Source organism: Mastacembelus armatus, chromosome 15 (genome assembly GCF_900324485.2).
Source record: "Mastacembelus armatus chromosome 15, fMasArm1.2, whole genome shotgun sequence".
Lineage (NCBI taxonomy): Eukaryota > Metazoa > Chordata > Actinopteri > Synbranchiformes > Mastacembelidae > Mastacembelus > Mastacembelus armatus.
In genome coordinates, this window is record NC_046647.1 from 11734123 (window position 1) to 11755871 (window position 21749).

Consider the following 21749-nt stretch of genomic DNA (forward strand, 5'->3'; position numbering starts at 1 on the left):
AACTAGAAACAAAGACACACAGGAGAGGTAGGGTCGAGTTCAGGGTGGGATTCTCACTAACCTGATGAGAGGCACATTATCAAGTGTGCAGCACATGGTCGGCCCACTCTGCAAATACAACTCTTCTTCACATGACTGGTTGTACAACCTGAGCACAAAACATGCATCAAGAATGCAAGCACACACACGCACACACACACGCACGCACACACACACACACACACACACACACACACACACACACACACACACACACACACACACACACACACACACACACACACACACACACACACACACACACACAGACAAAACAAGGCATTGCAAGGGTCAGTATTAAAGGAAATACCAGTTCAACTTAAATCCTGCTGGGAAATCTAGAGCAAACAAACACAGACATTCTTGATGATTATTATTATTATTATATATAAGGCAGCACAGGGAGAGCAGTGGTTAGTACTATAACCTCACAGCAAGTAGGTTCCAGGTTCGAATCCCATTCAACCCAGAACCTTACTGCATGGAGTTCCCCCCATATCTGCATGGGTTTTCTCCAGATACTCTGGCTTCCTTACGCAGTCCAAAGAGATGCAGCTTAGGGTGAAGGTTGGGGTTAGGCTAATGGAGACTCTAAATTGCCCAAAGATGTGAATGTGAGTGTATGTGTGTTTTTATGTGTCAGCGCTGCGACGGACTGGCAATCTAGTCAGGGTGTACCCTGCCTTTTGCATGGTGTCTGCAAGGATTGGCTCCAGCCCACCATGACCCTGGATGTACCAGGATAAGTAGTAGACGGATGGCTGGATTATTATGTACACTGTCGCAGTAAAATGACAAATATTGTTTTGGTTCAAGTGCCAAGTTTGTTTGTTTGTTTTCTTTGTTTGTTTGCTTAGTTTTGAGGAAGGGTATATCAAAGTGGCAGAGAACCATCAATCTGTCATCAAATTGTAGTTCTGCAGGGAGATTAACCTCATCCTGTCAAAAACAGACTCAGAGTCTAGGGAAGTGGTCACTCAGTCACTGACAGTGCATAAATTGAGAAAAACAACATACAGTAACAATAAAAAAAATAAGCATTTTGAGGTTAAAATAAGCATTTTGAGGTTAAATTCTCTCATTACTTAAATGTACCAATAGAGCTAACCTGATGTCATAGAGAAAAAAACAAACAGGAAAAACACTGACAATGAGGGTGATTTTGTAGCATGTGTAAGAATGACAAAGCACAACAAAGCATAGATTAAGCAACGTACCAGTTACCCACAGGGCAGACATGTTGGTTATACAGGGCCATGGCGTACCTAAAAGAGAGAAGTATCATTAGTCAAAATAAAAGGCAACTGCAAAGTTGTATTAACTTGCCATACTGTTACACCACATATTTTATATCCAGCTAACATTGTTATCTACACTGACTTATTTAAGACGAATTCAGACTTAACAGCCAAGATATAGCATCTGTTGCTATATCTGTGATGTTTTAATTTGTAGTACACTTGGTAAGGTTTTGAACTGGTCAAGTAAATATTTTGTACCAAAATTGCATTTATTATGCAGCTGTAAATTACATACTGTGCACCAGTCTTTCAATTTATATAATCTCAGTATATTTACTGATTACAAAATAATCAGTAAATTGTCATTTTTAGTCTATGGGCAAAGGATTCTGGGTGGATTAGAGATTATGTACTTTTGACATTTGGCTTTATAAATAACCATCCATCCATCCATTTTCTATACCCGCTTATTCCTTAACCAGGGTCTTTCGGGTGGAAGGCAGGGGTACACCCAGGTCACCAGTCCATCACGGGGCCACAGAGACACACAAAGACAAACAACCACACACACTCACATTCACTCCTATGGCAATTTAGAGTCACCAATCAACCTAACATGCATGTTTTTGGACGGTGGGAGGAAACCAGAGTACCTGGAGAAAACCCACACAAACAGAGGGAGAGATGGAGAACATGCAAACTCCACACAGATATATAAGACCAATATATAGACCAACATAAAGGCCGGGTTGCAAACCTACGGCCTTCTTGCTGTTTGGCAACAGTGCTAACCACTCACCACTGTGCTACCCAACACCTAAAATCCTGCTGTCCTGACCTGGCTTCTTCTTGCTTCGTTCAACCTGGTCAACCAGGTTAACTGACCAATTTTATCTCTACTGTAAAATCATACAATACCAAAACAAAAGATATGGCTGGTTTATGACTAACAGTCACAAGAAATGAAACTAGACCAGTAAATCAGCTGATATCTGCCTATTGCAAATACACTTGTATCCATGCACATGTCAGCTGATAGAGAAACAAAGCAATGGCAAACTTTTTGTTGACTAACAAAAACTGGAACCATATCAAAGCACTACTTTACTTAAAGTTACTACTGGTCAAAATATTAGCCAACAGTATTCAAATACTGAAGCTGATATCAGTATTGCTATAAACAGAACATGTCTCTGTACCCAAGATGCACAATTAGGCTACAACAATCACTTCTATTACTGTGCCTGCACTTGTGAGCATTGATTATTACCTGTCCACATATACCTGAACCAAAAAAAAACTCAGTTATAATTAACCAAATAATATTGGATCATTATCATTAACAAAATGAAATGAAGACTGAGCTGAAAGGGAAGATTTGTTTCTTTTGGGAAGCAACATGTACAACTCAGATGTGTCTCCTCTGCCCGTATATCTCCAAGTCATATGAAGCAGACAGACATAAAAACGCAGACAGTCAAGACAAAGAGACTATTTGTCCTGATATATGAAAGTAGCCGTAGTTCAGTAGAAGGTTAAGTATCAATTAGGAATGTTTCCAGAGCCAAAACATAGTCACAAATCAGTCTTTGAAAGACAGAGACTTATTATAAACACACACGCACGCACGCACACACACGCACACCTGCTAACAAGCACAGACACATAGGATCAACACAAATGGCAAGATTCACTGGAAGCAAAAGGTATTTTATGCATGACAGTGGCACAAACTGATATCAGATCATGTTCACGGTAACATGTCCGCTACAAAAATCCAACATTCAGACTTTCAAGCTGAACATCCAACTTAGTTTGCAAGGTGTCATGCTTCAAAAGAATTAATATATAAATGTGATGTAGAGAATAACACAGTTATCATTGTGTATGCATAATTACTAGAAAGATCAGGCCAATAGGTAACTAATAATATCTACGACCCTATATGGTTCTAATAATCCTGTAATAATTCAGTACTCAGTAAAGAGATAACCAGATAATAACCCAATGAGTTATGAATTTGTGTTTAGTGTTTCATTCCAAAGCTGCACAGTTTTAGACACACTCATCCCTGATTGACAGCGAGGTCAAAAGGCCACATCAGATGTCACACACTGACCCTCTTAGACAACTGAAAACAACTCACGCTCTACATTTCTATCATCCATTTAACGGAAATATACTTCTTTAGTATTCAGTCATGTGGCATTATGCAACTCCATCTGTTTGGGCTGTACAGTACAGTAAGAAACCTACAAGATAAACATACAAAAGTCAAAAGTACTGAAAGCTGCTAGCTCATCCTGCTCAACTTCACAAGAAAAGGCAGAAGGCAATTAAAAGACATTTGCTTTTGCAACAAATTTTCTACATGTGAATACTCGTTTGGTATCGTGTAACTGCTGCAGAGGGTAGTAACACTTGGTTGGCACTAAGCTTTGTGAATCATCATGTGAAAGTCATAGAAGGCAGATGGCAGACACGCCATCTTTCAAGAGCACTGCTCTTGCATAATGCAGTGAGGTGAGTGACTTGGAGTGGGACATGGCCATCAGTTAGCAGGCTGCCAGAGCTCCAGCTCTGAGACCATTAACTTCAATACAATGACACCAACTTGACAAAAATAAAAGAAGCTTGTCAGTTGTTAAGGATTGCCAGAGGGCATCATTAAAACAATACATGAAAATAAACTAGAGCTATAAAAGCAATACCTACAGCCATGTTGAGATGCATTTTGTATATTCAGTCTGCTAAAATAACAGCAATGCAGCTCTGGGACGTTCATAAATGAAGTGTTTTTTTTTCCCCAGCTGTATGTAGAAGTAAACTAGCCCATTCTGTGCTCAGTGGAGGTTGGCTAATAATAGGTTTGTTTACATAATTAGACCTCTATCAAAACTCAGCAGTGGCTATAAACTGTGAGTGTTTGCCTGTGAGCAATATATAGGTGGAAGGGAACATGTTTTTCATTTAGACTAAACAGGGAACAAGCCTTTCGTGGAAGAATCTGGTATAGACAGTGAGAATTACCCCAAAGCTGTGCAAATATAACACATCATAAACCACAGGAAAGGGTGTGATGTATAATCTATGAATACATTCTGGCAGTAAAAACTACGAACCAGTTGCCCCTCTGGCTAGCTGTTGTTGATCTTCATACAGTTTTTTACAACCAAAAACAAAATATGTGCTTATAACAATTTCATATCTAAACAACAAAATGTATTGCTTACAGATAGAGCAGAGCTACACTGCAGTTTCAAACACACAGCTGAGCTCATAAAAGCTCAGCAAAAGAATCTAAGCCAAGACACTTGGGTGGGCACAAGCCTAAGTCTTTTTATACTAAGTCTATTTTACTCTGGGCATGGACACCAGATGCAGAAAGTTCTGCTTACACTATTACTCCCTTCCAGTATTTACCTTACGTACCCACTTCGTCACTGAGAGTGAAACGTGCAGTTGCACAACATGTCGCATCCTTTGACATTCAATGTGCAGGAAAAAAACCCTTGACTTCACTCAGAAACAAGGTGCCCTTGTCAAGGTAATGGGGAAAATGGGGTTAAAGGGACTGGCAGTCTGGTATTTGGCATAGCACTAATTTTCACCCTCATGTTCTCTGTTTAGGTCTAAAGCAACATTAATGTTAACCCCTTCTTTCCTGAAAATTCCTGTGAACTTGAATACACACTCCTGATTGAAGTGTAAAGCAGACACTGAAACACACTAACTGGTATGAAAGGTCTCAGCTTTGGCATTTGATTAGACTACTTACTGTCCAAGCAACTCATCATAGATGTAGAGCATAGCTTAGATATGGCTATTTGGAATAGGGCCAGGTGTCTCTCTCCCCTTTGGGATTTGCATTCCACCTCCCGTAGTAATAACACAGGAGAGCCTGGAGCTGCCAGCCTAAACATAACCAGGAGGTGCTCAGTGATTTCTCTGCTGTACATATTCTCAGAAACTGTACTGCTGATAATTAAGATAGACTGCAAACTTTCATGCTCCATTTTTTAAAAGAAGGGTGTTTATCTCCCATCTTTGAGGGAGAGAGGTAATCCATTTGCGATTGCCATGGCTCTCTGGAATCTGGGGTAAATATGCAGTGTTGCTCTCTGGGAGGCAAGAGAGACTAAAGAATAGAAAAAAAAATTTCTTCAACATGAACAATTTGGAAATTTGTTAGAATATGGCCAGGATATATCTATGTGAATCTCCTGCGAATGATCATCTGCAAACTTGGGACCGTATTCATAAAGCTTCTAAGAATCCTCTCAGAGAGCTCCTAAAAACTAGGAGTTTTAAGAGTGGTTTAGGACCAATCTTACAGCAACTCTGAGTGAGGAAAATACAAAACCTTTTATCTCATTGAGAAGGCAGGGTGGAGTGCTACTGTATGTATGGCACATCCTTTTGAAGACTGTGATTGGTTGTCACACCTACACACACACACACAAACAGAAGCAACTTTGAAAAAACAGGCCTGTTTTTATATTTTACTGCAATCACACACTCACTCTCACTCTCTCTCTCTCTCACACACACACACACACACACACACATTTAATCTATTTCAAAGTAACAGGAAAAAATGACCCTGCTGTTTATAGTCTGAAAGGTGTGAATGTTCAGTGGAAACATAATGAACTGTGACACAACATGAGGCCGTGAGTGTTGCACTAATTGTTTGTGTGATCACTCTGCTGATGGAAGATTGTGAAAGATCTGCATGATCTAATCTGTAACGTCTGATTAACTTACTGACATTCATAGTTTCAAGCTCATTTCTTCTCCCTCTTCAACGTTCCAGCAGTTTCTTCTCTGCTTAAGAAGCTCCTAAGCTTTGTAAAAGTTCTCCACCCTAGGGGCTCCCTAGCTTCATAAATAACTTTCATCTTTACTAGGATTTACAATTAACTTTTAGGGAAAATTGTTAGGAAGCGCCCACAACTCTAAAAACTTTCTTTGAGTTTCGTCACTAGAAGCTACTCTTTGCATTATCAATGTTTATGAATATGGCCCCAGATTTTTATACTGGTGATAAATCAGATCTGTTGTGTACAATCGTACTTAATAATTGATAAAAAGAAAGAAAGGGTATATTAGAAATAGATGCAACAACACAGAGCAGAGGTTTGTAATAAATCTAATTATGCACTTACATGATGGCCTATTCATCATTCATAGAATTAAACTTGCACTGAGCATCACTACTCACCACCGAGACAGAAGACAAACCATTTCGATCTCAGTTGACTTGAAGTGATGTTTGGTCACATATGATTTTTAACTTTCAGGTTTATCCTTCCAAAGAAATATAACACTTACACAACCCATATCCCAGTGATGGTCAGCACAGGGAGACTAACAGGCAGCATCATCCAGACAGACATCTTCCAGCACCTTGAACAGATCCTTTCTTCTTTTTCCTCTTCGGCCAGCCGAGCAATATCTGCTCAAGTAGTACTAACATTTAAGTGAGTGTGCCTGACTTCTGCATTGGTGGATATTTCTGAAGATGGAGGCCGGTGGACGGGACAGATGTGTCCTGCTGGCTGGAGAATGACAGGAGGAGAGAGGTGAGTTGGGTCAGGGTCGCCTAAGCGCAAAGTAACCACTGTCAATGTGAGTTGTAACTGATGTTAGGTTACCTCCATCCCCTCTCACGACACATACAGCTGCTCACACACCCGCTTCCAGCTAGCAACAACCACGAACATCAACATCAAAACATGCGACTACTTACTAACCTTCTCCCCGTGTTAGCTTGCAACTTTTTCCGTTTTCGGTAACTTTTCGGGCGCCGACGTATCCTTCACGCCTCTGCCAACTTTACCACGAAACTACTCCAACTGGTCTCGCAGGTTACGGTGCACACTTAAAAAATTTTTTTTTTTTAATATTTTTTTTCCCGAAAGCCATTAGCCGTTTTCTCCAGAACTGTAACGAGACCTGCTCTCACGTGCAGGAGTTGTCGTCACAGCTCTGCTGCCGCGAGACGCCACGGAGTACCCAACTTTGACTCCGCCCCTCCCCCCAAAAAAACCCTATGCTGACGGTAGCGTTGGATTTCTGTTAGTGCACACACCGAGTAGGCGGGATCTACAACAAAATAACGAAGCTTATAATTGTGTGTAAAGTTGGGGGCCTCAGACTTCTAGGGGCCCCTGAAACCTGAACTTTACCTTTATAGCAGTGAAAGAAAAAATAAGATAATATTAGGTTTATTTTTTTATATATGGTACTCACTTAAGTATAATAGGTCCTCCTAACAGCCTGGTCTTATAAAGGGCCCCTGTGTCTAAACTGTAATAAAATAGTAATAAGAGAGTAGGGCAAGGTCAAAGGCTATGGCTATTATTACGCTATTATTTTTTTATTCCATTGGAGAAATGGCCACACCCAACAATTACAACTAATCAACTTTTATTATTATGAATATGACTGATAATTAAACTTCTTTAATAACTATGATATATTTATAGTATAAAGTGTCAGAAAATAGTGAATTTTATTCACATCTGAAAAGGCAAATACAACTGAATTTGGACAGTTTTGCTTAAAAATTACTTAATAATTATAATAGAAGGTCAGTTATGAAGAGTATTGCCAATTAAATTTCTTTCACTGCTTGAAAATATAACGGGTGTATTTGGTAATACTGAAACTGCCATGTATCATGGGGTTCAGTAGTGGCCCAGCAACAAATGGTTTACCATTTTAAACATGCCCCTATTTCAGGTCTATCTGTGTCAGACCCTGAACAGTGGTTTATGTGATAGCATGTTAACATCCTAGTTCTGCCTTCTCTTATCTCAGGGGTCTCAAACTCCAGTCCTCGAGGGCCTCTGTCCTGATAGTTGGAAAACAAGTAGGACAGTGGCCCTCGAGGACTAGAGTTTGACACCCCTGTCTTATCTTATTGCCGATGTGCTTTATATAAATAACCAAGCACTTGTTTTTAGTGACTTTCTACTCTCTGTTAATCAGGGTGGATGTTTTCTTCTCCCATTGCACAGCAAGACAACTCAGCCAGTAAGGAAGTAATGAAATCAGAAACCACCACAGAAAGGAAATCTTAATGTATTTAAGGATAGGATACTCCCCCTACAGTAACTGTGTGTACTGGAGAATTAAATCCAGTTCATCTGGCAAAATGTTTTTCTGCTGCCCCCTGGAGTTTGAACTTATTATTATCTATCTGTAGCATATGTATCCCTGAATGAGGACCTGGAGATGATAGGGTGTGCCACAAATCCTAAAGTCTGGTAATGATTAAGAAGAAATAAATAGAAGTTAGCCCTATATTAGAACTGGTAGCCTCAGTTTTAACATATACAGTGATATGAAATTTTCCTTTAAATGAGTGATCAGAATTATTGAGCTTATCTTGACCCTCAAGCTTTAAAGAGCTGAAAATCTTAAAGCAGAGACCAACATGCTTGTATCCAATATCCTGGTTTTTCATTCCTGATCTTCACCACCATCAGTGGTAATGAGGTATTTGGTGAGGCAAGATGGGGTTTCAGAAACTGAATTTCATGGAGAGCATCTATACAAATAAAGTAAACAACTTCCTTTTTTATTACATTATCAGGGCCATCTATATCATGATGTTCAAGCATTTATAACAATTAATTTAAATAATATGCTTTAACAAAATTAAGAAAAATGAATTGAAACCTAAAAAAATAACATGACAGTCTATTATGTTATATTTTTCATACGTACAAGTGATAGTTTTTGTTACCATTTTTTCAATCTAGACTGCCCCAAACCAGCACTCAGTTATCAGAAACACATACACTGATCAAATGGGGTTGAACACTTATATAATAGGTTATATATGAGAAGAAAAAAAAAACTTTTAGCAAAATGCAAAACAAACAAGAATGACTGAAATTCCCAATTTCAGATTTCACAGCAATATTGAGAATAGCTTGCAAGTTACAAATGCTATAGCACGTCTCCTACAGTCTGATAAAAGTTCCAAACCCCCACACACTGAATGCAGGATAGATGGGCTCTGTGAATGTAGTCTGGACTCTGTGCAGAAGCTGCATGCCATCAGACACACTGTAAAATGCAAGCACTCCTGCTGTATGATCCAAGTAGACCCCGATACGAGATGCTATTGGAGCTGATATGTCCTTGCTCTTATTACTGTGGACAAAAGAGAATTTGGAGTCAGAGCAGTACAGGCTCCAGGACTTGTCGTTCCAGCCAAGGCTGCAGTCATTGGCGTTTCCTTTACGGCGGATTCCCCTGTAGGTAACGGCCACATCTATCTCTGTTCCCCTCCAGTCCACCTCCCAGTAACAACGTGTCCCAGTCACGCTCTCCCTGCACAACACCTTGAAGTGAATAGACGAAATGAGAAGTTAAAAAACAAAGTATCGCTTTTTCTGTAGTTCAGCTATTACTTTTCACTAATTGTGCTGAGAACACGTTTCCTATAACCGCACAACTGAAAGCACTTTTATCGTGAGGACATCTTAAAAGAATGATAATGAAAACTTGATTTGTTTAGCAAAAAAAAAAAGATGAGAAAAAAAATCCATTTACCAGTGAAAAACATGGCTCCATATATATTTCCATAAATCAGCAACTGAAAAGCAAACATGCAAGTTCCCTCACAGTAGAGGCTCATTTTACTTTTAATTCTGTATTTAGGATTTGGAATGCCCCCTTTCTCAATAACTTGGTATTATTATCAGTCACAGCATCAAATAAACCACCTTCCAGCCTATAAGTACACACCTGCTGCCAGTGGTCGAATCGGTCTGGGTGATCAGGGTAATTCTTTGGCTCATTCTTCATTGTTGCTGTTCGGTTTCCCTCAGAGAGGTGAAGGTTGCAGTGGACACTGTTAACATCCAGCGTTAACTGGCAAGAATCTAAAACAGAGCAGAAAAATATAAACTATCAATCAGATTTGTTTTTGTTCTGTGTCATAACGTGGTATTTTACATCACAGAAGCCAATATGGATATTTTTGAAAAGCATTATTAGCGTTTTAACATCACAGGTGCCTTTGTTTGTATAATGTTGCAAATAAATCATCCAACTAAAAAACAAAAATACTTGTGACACTATTTAGCAATATCGCTGTTTAGAAATGTAAAAGTTTGTCAGATAAAACCCAATGTCGGCTCGGTAACATGCTTTCCAGACATGTGAAGTAAAAGCAGGAACACCCGTGTTTGTTTAAGTGATGTAATTTTGCTCTCTTACATTTCGCCAAACCGGTTCTGTAAGCAGCAGACCTATAATACTAGTTCTTGTGGTTTCATGGCATGGTGTAGTCATGTCTTTGTTAGTGATGGGAATGTTTGCTTGTACATGAAACCATGACCAGCACTACCCAGGTTTTGTGAAATACAAAAGACACTTCACCTGCTGACAAGCAGTCCTGCCAGGAAGGGGCAAGAAGTTTCACAGCAGACTAAAAGCAGACTCCACTCTAAAAATGATCTATAACTCACATTTCATGAAATCTTCTCTTGTCCTTGGTTCTTCTCTTATACTGCCTCTCTTCTCTTGTAGTTCTTGCCTCAAAACGGATTCTCTCCTTGACTTTGCCTCACCTTCTTGAGTAATGCAGACCTCTTTCACTATGGAGAGACATATAAAAAAAAAAAAGACATGCTAGCAAAAGCTTCATAAAACATACTACAAAACCTCATCATAAGATCCATCCATGCCGACAGATCAGTGCTAATACATATGACGAATAAAAGACAGACCTGCTACTGCAATTTTGCTGATTTCTGTCTTGGTGACTTCTTCTACTTGTAATTTCAATGCGGCAATGGCTCTTTTGGTTGAATCAAAGGAGTAATAGGGAGCCACACTGACGTTGTTGAGGTCTTCATATCCCGAGGGGCCTGACAGAGACTGCCAACTCTAATAAAAAAGAAAAAAGAATAATGTGGGAGACAAAGATGAGAGAAGAGACACATTTAGAGAGTAGCCACTGGTTTCTCAGAGGAGCACTGTACAGATCAGCCTCACCTGTAGAAAGTGTATGTGATCATCTGTGTGCGAGAGCGTCTCCAGGTCATTGTGTCTCTTCTTCATCAGAGTGATCTCCTCCTCCAGGCGGTCAAGCAGTATCTCAGCCCGTGACACAGTGGTCTTTTCATGGGAACGGATCATCTCCTTGACTTCATTGTACTTCCTTTCCATAAAAAGCAGAAGCTCAGTGAAGATCCGCTCGTTTTCCTCCAGGACCGTCTGAGCAGAATGCTGATGAGATAGAAAAGAAAGGAGAGGGAGAGGGTTTGCTGAAATACCCATTATAAGTTGCTCTTCTTTTTACCAAAAAAATTGGCTAACTCTTTACTTACTTTAACTGATTCCACAGCTTGTCGGAGATCCTGCCACTTTTTAATTCTCTGATCAATCCTCTGCTGAGATTTGAGCAGCGTGGTACCAAGTTGTTTCTGTAGACAGAATGACATATTGCCATCATTAGTGAATGATAACGCTGCCACTGAACTATCTGCTGTGTTCATGTCAGCTTTTTGCAATAAATGGTCTTTATTTTCACCAGAAATACAGAATGACTCACTTGTTTCTCAGTCCTCTCGGTTCCAGCTGGGACAATGTCATGGTGTTTGTGTTCATCCATCATGCACAGAACACACACTGATGTCTGGTCAGCGCGACAAAAAGCCTCCAGCAGCTTGTCATGTTGTGCACACAGCTTCTCTCTCATCTGACCAGTAGCTTTGACCAGTTTGTGCTTCATCAGGGCAGGGTAGTCATAGTGAGACTGGAGGTGAGTCTCGCAGTAGGAGGCCAGACACACCAAGCAGGACTTCTCAGCCTTCTCCTTCCTTGTTGTGCAAAAGTCACACAGGACTTCCCCGTTAGTAACCCGTGACCTGGACTGGCTACGACTATTAGGGCGACGAGATTTGTCCAAGCTGCTGTATCTGTCTAAATCCAGAGTGTTCTTGTTGGACATTTTTACCAGAAGTTTAAAAAATTATCACAAAATTAAAGTCCAAAGGTGATTTAGTTCAGTAGCAATGCTTTAACCTCTTCATAAAATGTGACGATATCCACAGCTAAAACAGAAAAAACATGGGTAGACCAAGCGATATAAGAGAAAATGAGTTCCTGAAGTGAGCGGCTTCAGTAGCACTTGGTGACTGAGGCTGTGGGTGGCAGAATGTTAGTTATGTGCTCTGCTCTCATTGTAAAACCAGTATTCCTGGTTGGGCAATAAACAGTCAGGGAATGGGTGTTACTACAAATATGCTGCCTGAAACAAGACTGAGTTAGAGGAGAAGAAATTTAAACAAGTAAAACAAAGAAAAAGCACTTATCGATGATGTATACGATACCCAGTACTTCATACTGGATATCATGATCACTTCATTTGCGATAAGTGTAAGTGTCAAACTTATTACTAGACAGATGAAAAGATAGATCCACTAACACTACAAATTCCAGTTATTTACAATAAGATGAAGGCAGTTGATTTAATATAAAACCTGTTTTCTATCTGAGAGATATGATAAAGAGAAAATATAAAAGCATTTGTATTTATTATTTGAAGATAGGATAGTACGGAGACTATGTATAACACAACTTTCACAGAATATGCCATTATGCTTAAAGCTATTACCTTAGTGTGGGCATCTGGCACTTTAATCTACACTGAAATGACCTTTACTTTTTTTATTCAAGGTTGTATTTGTGTTGTGTCTATCTTTAGACTGATACCCATGATATGTAGGATATGTGGTCGTACCCTTGCTACCACACTGGAAGTGGAAATACAGCATCATCTTGTGGGAGTAATTCATTACTACATTAGATATATACCCCTCTCCATAGCATCTATTACCAAATTACTGCATCCTCTGTACAGTAAAGTTGTGTAGCATCTATAACTTTCCAGTTTGACTGCTTATTAACTCTAGTTTTATTCACAGGACTGTCAGACAAGTAACTGATAATTATCTTCAAAGCTATAATTGGAAAATTACAAAATTACAAAAATGAATATTTATGTTATATTTCTAAATACATAAACTTTGACAATCTATCAAATGTATAATGCTGTATAATAAGACATATGCTATAGCTTTCACAGTCACCATCACTGCATCCTAAACAACACAAATTAAATAAACACTTATAGAAGACCCACATACCCACTGTCACAGCATGAAATGTGAGAATTTTTAGAAAAGTATTCAGTTGAACAATTACTCAAGTACGGCACTTAAGCACAGTATGGGGTACTTACACTTTGAGTATTTCTATTTCATGTTACTCCATAACCCTACTCCACCACATTTTAGATCACTTCAAATAGCTTGTTATAACATATAGTTACTACTATAGTTACTACTTTGCAGATTCAGATTATTAATACAAAATATAAATAATGTTTCTCCTACAACACAAGTAAAATTTGATGAAGCTAAGGGCAAGTTACAGTGTTTCCCTTACACGCTGCAGGTGTTCCCTCAGTATTTGTATCTATTATATTTAGTATTTATTTATTTAGTATTTATATCCCTCAGTTTCTTGGTCTCCCAGATGCTGCACATGTTTTACCAAACTATGGTAGCAAGTGTGCTGTTTAATGCTGCAGTCTGCTGGGGAGGCAGCAAAAATCATAAGGATGCAAGGTGACTGGACAAACTGGTTCAGTGACTGGAATGAGGCTAGAGTCTCTGGAGGCTGTGGTGGAGAGATGCACACAGAAAAAAGGAGAGACCATCCTGGACTACACGGACTATCCCCTTAACAACATCCTGATGGGACCAGAGAAGCAGCTGCAGTGGACGAGTCACCTCACTGCACTGCAGGACTGAATGATATAAGAGATCCTTCATCCCCACCGCCATCAGGATCTACAACACCTTAGTCAATGGCAGATGATGACTGACTACTGACTGACTAATTAACTACAGTACATCCCTTTGGGGATGAATAAAGTTTATCTCATTTCCCTCAGCATAGAAACAAGTAGATACAGCTAGAAACAAGTAACACACAATGAAAATACTCAGCTACTCAAAACGTCTAGTTTAATACAATACTGTTATTGCATTTCACCACTGGTAAAGGCTTTAGCTAAATACAGCATGTAAAGGTCAGGTGGGTTTATACAAACTGGTTTATGATCTACCTGTCTTGTATGAACGACTCCGAGGCAGCAGGGGGCGCCAGCGGTTCCCTTCCTGTATTGAAACGACAATGATTTCTTTCGCTAAAGTGCGTCGCTAGTCCAACGTTGGCGCCAGATGAGCTGTGGCGCCAGCTACACACACGGGCAGAGAGAGAGGAAGACACAGCAGTTTGACGAGGCTCACAACAGCTTGCAAAGCCCTTTTGAGTCCATGCTGTGAAGCATATTAACGATTCTCCTTTGTTTTTGTCCCCTTGGCAATCACAAAGTAAAAAGACTGAAAGGTGGGTGTGCATGCGGGAATGTATACATTGAAAATGGGGGCAATCCTTATTCCTGGTTATTATTTAATCGTTTGAGTTTAACTTACTCTGTCGCGAACAGCATCGTGGAGACCGATGGATGTCTTCGTTTGACGGGGTATAGTCGTAGTAGCAATTTACTATGGGAGTCTACGGGTGGGTTGTGTTGTTTGGTGTGTCCAGTTGTTATAGTTGCGAACTTTGTAATGGAAAAATACAGGCCCTGACTCTGCTTCTTGTAACGTTATGTTCTGCTGGGGAAGCAGACAAGCAGAGACAAGCAACACTGCCACGAGAAACTATTTCAGCTTTGACTCTTATCCAGGCTATTTTTGAGACGTGTTCCCTGCGTTTCTTTATTCACCCTCTAGTTTATCTGTGCATGCGAAACCAAACCTAACACGGTCGGATGGGCGGTTTAGCAAAGCTTCCGCTCCGATGTTTTACAATCTGCGGGCTAGTCCGAAATAGGAGAAGCTTTAGCCGTGCTAGCAGGCTGGACTAGCTGCCATGTTAGCTATCGTGGCTATGTAAGGTAGCCAGCACGCTAATATTGTCCTTGCTGGGCTCAATAGCCGCTAACGGTAACACCAACAAGGCCGCCATTGAGGTCGTATGTGCGGTTGGTCTGGTGCTGCCGCAGGGAAGGAGGGCTTTTTCTAGCCAGGGTTTATTGTGTTCGTCCCTGTAGCAGCTGTATTAGCCGCTTGCTTGATGGTCTCCTGATCAGTCTGTGTGTTTAGACTCGTGTCGGAGGTTGGATCCGTGTCTTGAATCGATTCTCGTGTAAGTAAAAGACACGGGTTCCCGGGCTTTTCGCACGGTTAGCCATCTTTGTTTCGGCTAGCCAGCTCCTGGTTGGAATTACGATGTGGCTCTTAGCTTGCTAACGTACTCATCATTAGCCCACAGCAGCGTCCTCGGTGATAATCTCAAGCTAAACGATGGTTTAAGATCGAGTCTGTATTGTGATCGGTTTACCTGTTTATGCTCAGAGGCGCAAATTCAATGTGTTTTGTGGGGCGGAAGCTAACTGTGCTAAAGTTAGCTAGCGGCAGCCATCTTAGGCGAGCCTGTAATCTTGGCTAGCTGGAAGTGCTGGTGTGGCACAACAAGATGGCCTGTTAATAGTCGCACAAGGAAAATTTCCGCGTCGTTCGTTGTGTCATAAATCACGGTCCACAGCAACTCGATTGCTGGTCTTAATGTAAGTATTTTGATTCTATTTACGTGCAGATTGCGAATACCTGAGCGTTGCTTTTACCGCGAAGCTAGTTAGCTGGCTAAATTGTGAACGCATTAGCTGCTAACACAACGCCGTTTGGTCGTTAACCAGTCCCCCTCGGTCGTAGCCAGCTAACTAGCGGCTATGAAGGCTATTTGTAGCTGTTATGAACGGCTAGCAACCAGCAGCCCAGGGTTTATTAACAAAACCTCGCCGTTTAAATGCCTCTGCTTTCTCCAAGATGAGTTTTAATAAGAGAGTGTGTAGACGAGCGAGGCTCGTAGGCCGATCAGGCTTTTGTTGCGGATTCATTTGGACTCGGCAGCTCGGTCGTGATGTGGTTTGATTTTATCAATTGTTAGCTAACGTTAGTGAAGTGAACGCTAACTTAGCTAGCAAATGGATCACTTAGCTTGCTAAGCTGCAAGGATGCCGAGATATGAGGCATACAGCTTAGTTACTGCAAAATAATTGTTAGCCCTCCAGGTTCACAACTTTAGGTGGAGTGAACTAGTGCGCTCTTTGCCCCGTGCATGTCTCACTTTAAGTCAGCCATTCATTATTTTTAGCATGGTGTAGCACATGAACATTCATTAGTGTGTATACGGTAAACTAAGGGCTTCCTGATGAGCTATTGTGCTGGCCAGTATTTGCTGTGGAGTTTACAAAGCAGGGCTCCTACAGAGAATTGGATGCAATCTTATACTGAGCAAGGTTTTTCCATATTGGGCTGTTACAGTAGATGTCTATGTAAAGATAACACACTCTTATCAAACAGAAACTGACTCTTAAGTGGGTTTGTTCTGAATGTTTTGAGGAACCTCACCATCAGTATGATCTGAGCGAAGTTGAACTTTTTCCCAAACATCATAATTATCTTTTATCTACATGGGATAGACACAGCTGTGAAAGTTTGTGTACTAGAGAAAATATAACAGTCGATTTGGCCTTTTTACAGGTGTCAATCTTGTGGCAATCTTAATCAACAATATGTTGTATGTGCAAGCAAACATGCATACAACTACTAGGAATTAAATTATTGCTTTACTGCAAATTTCCCTTTTCCTGCTAATTTCACATGGTGATATTATATCAAATGACATGAAGAAACTACTTGAAAGGAATGCAAGAAAAATGGCAAAACATTTGTGCAGTAGCAGATTTTGAGCAATAACTTTGCAAATTGTCATACTGTGTTGGTAAAGACACAACTGGCCTTGGGCTTCCAGGGTGTCAGTGACAACAGGTTTACCTTGTAGTTGAGCGCTAGATAATTGCTTTTCTGCCATATCCATGGGCATTATCTCAGGCAAATAATCTAAACTAGTAAATGAAACCCCACTTAAGGCATTGTGGTTATTGTTTCTCTTTATTTTCCTATCTTTCAGGTCTGCTCACTGACAAGAGCACCAACGCTACACTGAACAAAGGCTTGATATCCCCCGATTCCTTCTTGAGTCATTGCCCGGCAGGAAAACGGAGGTCGTGGGGCTGGAGTGTGTTCTCATGGCCGAGTCAGAGACTGAATGTGACACACCCGGCCTTGACACACTTGGGTCGGAGTGTGTCATAGCCCATAGCCATGTCGACCTTCATTATGGAGCAGAAACTGAGATTATGACAGAAGAAAAGCGTGGATTAGAGCTGGAGATCCATGGCTCTGACTTAAAGATCCAGGGACTGGGGACCGAGCTTGGAGCTGTAGCCTGCGTGGATGCAATTGTAGCTGAGACAGACCATGATTACATTAAAGTGGAACATGGGGAGATGCATTGTTTCACTGGAGCTGAAATCAAGACAACAGGAAATGAGGCTCTACTGGGGGAGGTGTTGCTTAAGACAGAAAGTGAGCATGTAGTCAAAGTGGAGTCTGACCATGGTGGGGAGTTGACAGTGGAGTCTGAAAATGGTGTAATCATACATGAAGCCCATGGTCTGCAGTGCAACGAGTGTGGGGAGATTTTTGGCAGCATAGCTGATCTTCACCAACACTTTGAGATCCATAAGGACCTCAACCCTTACATCTGTGTTCACTGTGGTGAGAGCTTTGCTGTGGAGGCCAGCCTCAAGCAGCACATGAAGATACACATGAAAGAAAAGCCCTATGTTCCCCCTGGAGTTGAGATTATGAGCAAAGATGTTATTGATGCCTTCAACCTGAAATCTCATCAGATGATTCATTTGCCAGACAAGCCGCACAGATGCTCAGAATGTGGTAAGAGCTTTGCAGCTGCAATCACCCTGAGAGAACACATGAAGATGCATTCAGAGGACAAGCCCTATAAGTGCACGCAGTGTAGAAAGAGCTTTGTCCGCAGAAGGCATCTGAAAAAGCATCAAGAGGTCCATGCACGCGAGAAGCCATATACCTGCGGTCAGTGCGGCAAAGGTTTTGCTACAACTTCTAACCTGAAACAGCACCAAAAGACCCATGCTGCAGTCGTGCTTGGAGACAAGCCCCACCGATGCACACAGTGTGGAAAGTGTTTTGCAGCTGCTGCCACACTGAGAGAGCACCAGAGGATCCATTCAGGAGAGAAGCCGTACAAATGCAACATGTGCAGGAAGAGCTTTGTCCGCAAACGCCATTTGAAGAAGCACCAGCAAGTTCATGCCGGGGGGAAGCCCTACACCTGCAGACACTGCAACAAGGGCTTCAATCACTCCTCTTCTCTGTCTCGCCACCACAAGACCCACTTGCAGAATCCAGTGTTCTCCCCACCCCAACCTGGGAAACCCTTGTCTTTTGGCACTCCCCCGAAGCAGAGGGTCCACCAGCAGGGAGACAAGCCCTACATGTGCCACCACTGTGATAAGGGCTTCAATCATTCCTCTTCCCTGTCCCGGCACCAAAGAGTCCACTCAGAGGGAAAGAGCTACACCTGCGCTCACTGTGGCAAAAGATTCAATCACTCCTCCTCCCTTGCAAGGCACCAGAGAGTTCACTTGGAGAACAAACAGCAACAGCCGCAACCACAACCGGCACAGCCGCAACCGCAGCAGTACAGCACCATCCCGGCAGGGAAGGGATTCCCTAACAACGCTTTCCCAAAACAGCGCATCCTGACCGTTGACAAACCATACAGGTGCTCCCAATGTGGAAAAGGCTTTAACCATTCATCTTCCCTCTCCAGACATCATAGGATCCATGTAGATCAGTGAACACCCTTTTCCCACGCTCACATGCTGTCCCATTCAAGTGTACACACCCTTGCTTCCCCCTGTTTCTGTTGTACAATGGTCCAGTCATTTATATTACCACACCACAGGAAACATCAGGCGAACCTCTATAGACAAAAGTGGTCAGGTCAACACATTGCTAGAGTGAGGTGGAGCAGTTGAGAATAAATGGACAGCAACGCAAGTCTTCAAAAAGAATTGGCTTGGCCTGAAGGACTGTGTAACCTATAATTCAGAGCTGAACGCAGGACTTTGTGCTCAGTTTGAAGAAGATATAATAATAGATCGTGAAAGAGCCTGTTCTTGTTTGTGATTGTGATTCACTTGCTCCAGGACCTCTTTTGAACACTTTTAAAGAAAAAGAAAAAAAATGTGATTTGAAGATCCACATGATTAAAAAATTGTTACCTGGGAAAATGTGCTTCACCCACTGATTAGTCTTTTTGATAGAGGAATTGAGTTTATGTACCTTCAGGTGGGCTCATGCGCTTTTCAGCTGCACATTTATTCAAGGCCACCGACACAAATGATGAACAAGAACTGTTACCTTGGTTTCAATCGTTTTCTTTCACCCACATAACCTATGTGAAGCAACCATCAAAAATCCAATGTAAATACTTACTGATTTTTCTTTTATATATATATATGTATAGGTGACTAGTGTGCTGTTCCAAAAGATGACATTTTTGATAGTAAGATCCACTTTGTCGCCACCCTTTTTTCCTTTTATGACTAATTTGTTTTAAGTGTAGAGAAACATGTTGCAGGTGTCCTCATGCGGCTTGTTCTTGAATATGGGCTCCATCAGCCATCTTGTATATTTATGAGGATGTTTTCTTGTACGTCTGAGATGGGTTAGCACTGCTGCATAGACTGTACAGAGAGCAATACTGGCTGACACACCAACTCTATTATCACATGCTATTTAGCCATAAGAAAATGCATAGTAGAAAATAAAAACCTACTGGGTAGCATATTACAACATGACCTGTGTCCTTATTTACTGTGCAGCTTCCTCTGTATCCCAGCACCAAATGTACATTAAATGCAACATCACACTTTGTTTATTGCTTTTGGAGGCTAATTCAATTACATGTATAGAACATCTGTAACTTGCTCATGTTGATTTGCGAACTACCACAATTTGATCTTAAAAGGCTGTGTGTATTAAAAGACTACAAGAGAAAATTTCACTTTTACATTTTTCCAAATTCCAATGGATTGCGCTCTATTTACTGTTCTGTGTAAAAATATCTTTTACAAACATGTATTTTTTTAGATATGGCTTGGGTTATATGAAAGGGAACGAGATATACAGTTTTTATGGGAGTGAACATTATGGTGAGCAATATTTTCTTTTTATTTGGATAACAATTGTGCTTCAAACTGTAGCATAGGTTTCTTCCTTGTGTTAGCTAGGTGCCTTATTGCATGCTATGTAGAAATGTATGCCGAGCTGTTATTTGAGAAAAGAAGTTAGGGTTTTCAGGAGACTTTTGTTCTTATTCATACTAACTTTCCCTACATTTTAATTTGATGTCACAGATACCGATTGCTTTTTTTGCTTTCATGTATATTACCATGTGTTTACACTGTTATGACCATATTGTCTTTATTTTTCCCCACTCATTTTTGTCTATGGCTGCATTGTAGAGAGAATTTGTAAATGATCCATATAAGCTTCTCTTAAGGGCAAATCCTGTAACACCTCTTCCCAGTTTTGAGTGGCACATATATGGATAAATAAAGATTGACTCTCTTGTGGTGTTGAGTTAATGGAAGTGTGATTATAAAATGGGAAAGAAACTATTGCTCATTAGGATTTTTAGGGTCCTGCAAAATAAATCCAATATGTGGTCTCTAATGGTAGTATTAAATTAAATATTTGGGTTTACTTGCAACTATTAAGTTGTCTGGCAAAGTAACACAGTAAAACTTTAAGTTTACTCTGTTCCTTGTACTTCCACTTCTTCTCCACATGGTGTCACTCTTTACCCTGGGTTATTATGAGAGATCAACAGCAGTTACATTAACAGATGCTCCAGATGTCAGGCAGGTACTAAAACTCCAGTCTAAGCTGCACAGTGATTAATCTAAGCTATATGGGTAAAAGTGCTTGGGAATGGACTGTTAACTGTGTGAAAATATCAACATAATGTCAGAAAAATACCATCTTCCCACGCTCATGCCTGTTACGCTGATTTACATTCCTTCACAGCTGGAGGTCAAATGTACTTTTCTCTTGAGGTAAACATTCAAGGTTGGGATTCACTGTCACTGCAGCCTTCACAGTAAATAAAGGCTTATCAGCCATCTGGGTGCAGAGTGGTGTCTGGTTTACATCACAGATGTTTACACTACCAAAAGCCCTTAAACATGTTTTTTGAAACTCATGTAAATGTCCAGTAATCTCATTTCAACAGATAAATCAAGTTGATGTTTGGACTGAGATAAACTTCATGTGTGTGTTTTTAATGCCATGTGGCAGCTGGGTATGTAAATGAATTTCACAATTGGACAAAAACAAAAGCTTTGCAAAAACATTGCTTTCTGAAAGATATTGGGGAATAATAAATCATGTTAATAGTAATTTGTCTTTT

The 21749-nt window shown here is 40.7% G+C and overlaps 3 protein-coding genes across 5 annotated transcripts in view; 1 reads left to right on the top strand and 2 right to left on the bottom strand.

Moving 5' to 3' along the window:
* Positions 1–7258, bottom strand: part of LOC113131501 (transmembrane protein 150A) — a 20291-nt gene extending 13033 nt beyond the window's left edge. Inside the window, exons 1-4 of the mRNA XM_026308817.1 lie at positions 7037–7258; positions 6615–6841; positions 1257–1304; positions 62–148 (exon numbers count right to left, since the gene is read on the bottom strand). Coding sequence (XP_026164602.1) covers positions 62–148; positions 1257–1304; positions 6615–6679 — 200 coding nt within the window. The 5' untranslated portion in view covers positions 6680–6841; positions 7037–7258. The remainder of the gene's footprint in view (positions 1–61; positions 149–1256; positions 1305–6614; positions 6842–7036) is intronic.
* A 1589-nt stretch (positions 7259–8847) lies between these two features.
* Positions 8848–12725, bottom strand: ftr14l (finTRIM family, member 14-like). Its single transcript, XM_026309653.1, has 7 exons — positions 11860–12725; positions 11636–11731; positions 11301–11534; positions 11033–11192; positions 10772–10900; positions 10047–10183; positions 8848–9640 (listed from the first exon to the last, which is right to left on the bottom strand). Exons 1-7 carry the CDS (start codon positions 12256–12258, stop codon positions 9257–9259), a joined length of 1539 nt encoding a protein of 512 aa, XP_026165438.1. The 5' UTR covers positions 12259–12725; the 3' UTR covers positions 8848–9256.
* Positions 12726–14533: 1808 nt separating this feature from the next.
* LOC113131477 (zinc finger protein 883) lies at positions 14534–21467 on the top strand. Of its 3 annotated transcripts, none has more exons than XM_026308770.2 (2): positions 14534–14726; positions 17358–21467. In XM_026308770.2, the coding sequence occupies exon 2, from the start codon at positions 17476–17478 to the stop codon at positions 19129–19131; it is 1656 nt and encodes a 551-aa protein (XP_026164555.1). In that variant the 5' UTR covers positions 14534–14726; positions 17358–17475; the 3' UTR covers positions 19132–21467. The 3 variants fall into 3 exon arrangements, with proteins under 3 accessions (XP_026164555.1, XP_026164557.1, XP_026164556.1); XM_026308772.2 differs by lacking the exon at positions 14534–14726 and adding an exon at positions 14851–15530; XM_026308771.2 differs by lacking the exon at positions 14534–14726 and adding an exon at positions 15640–15951.
* Positions 21468–21749: the final 282 nt, after the last annotated feature.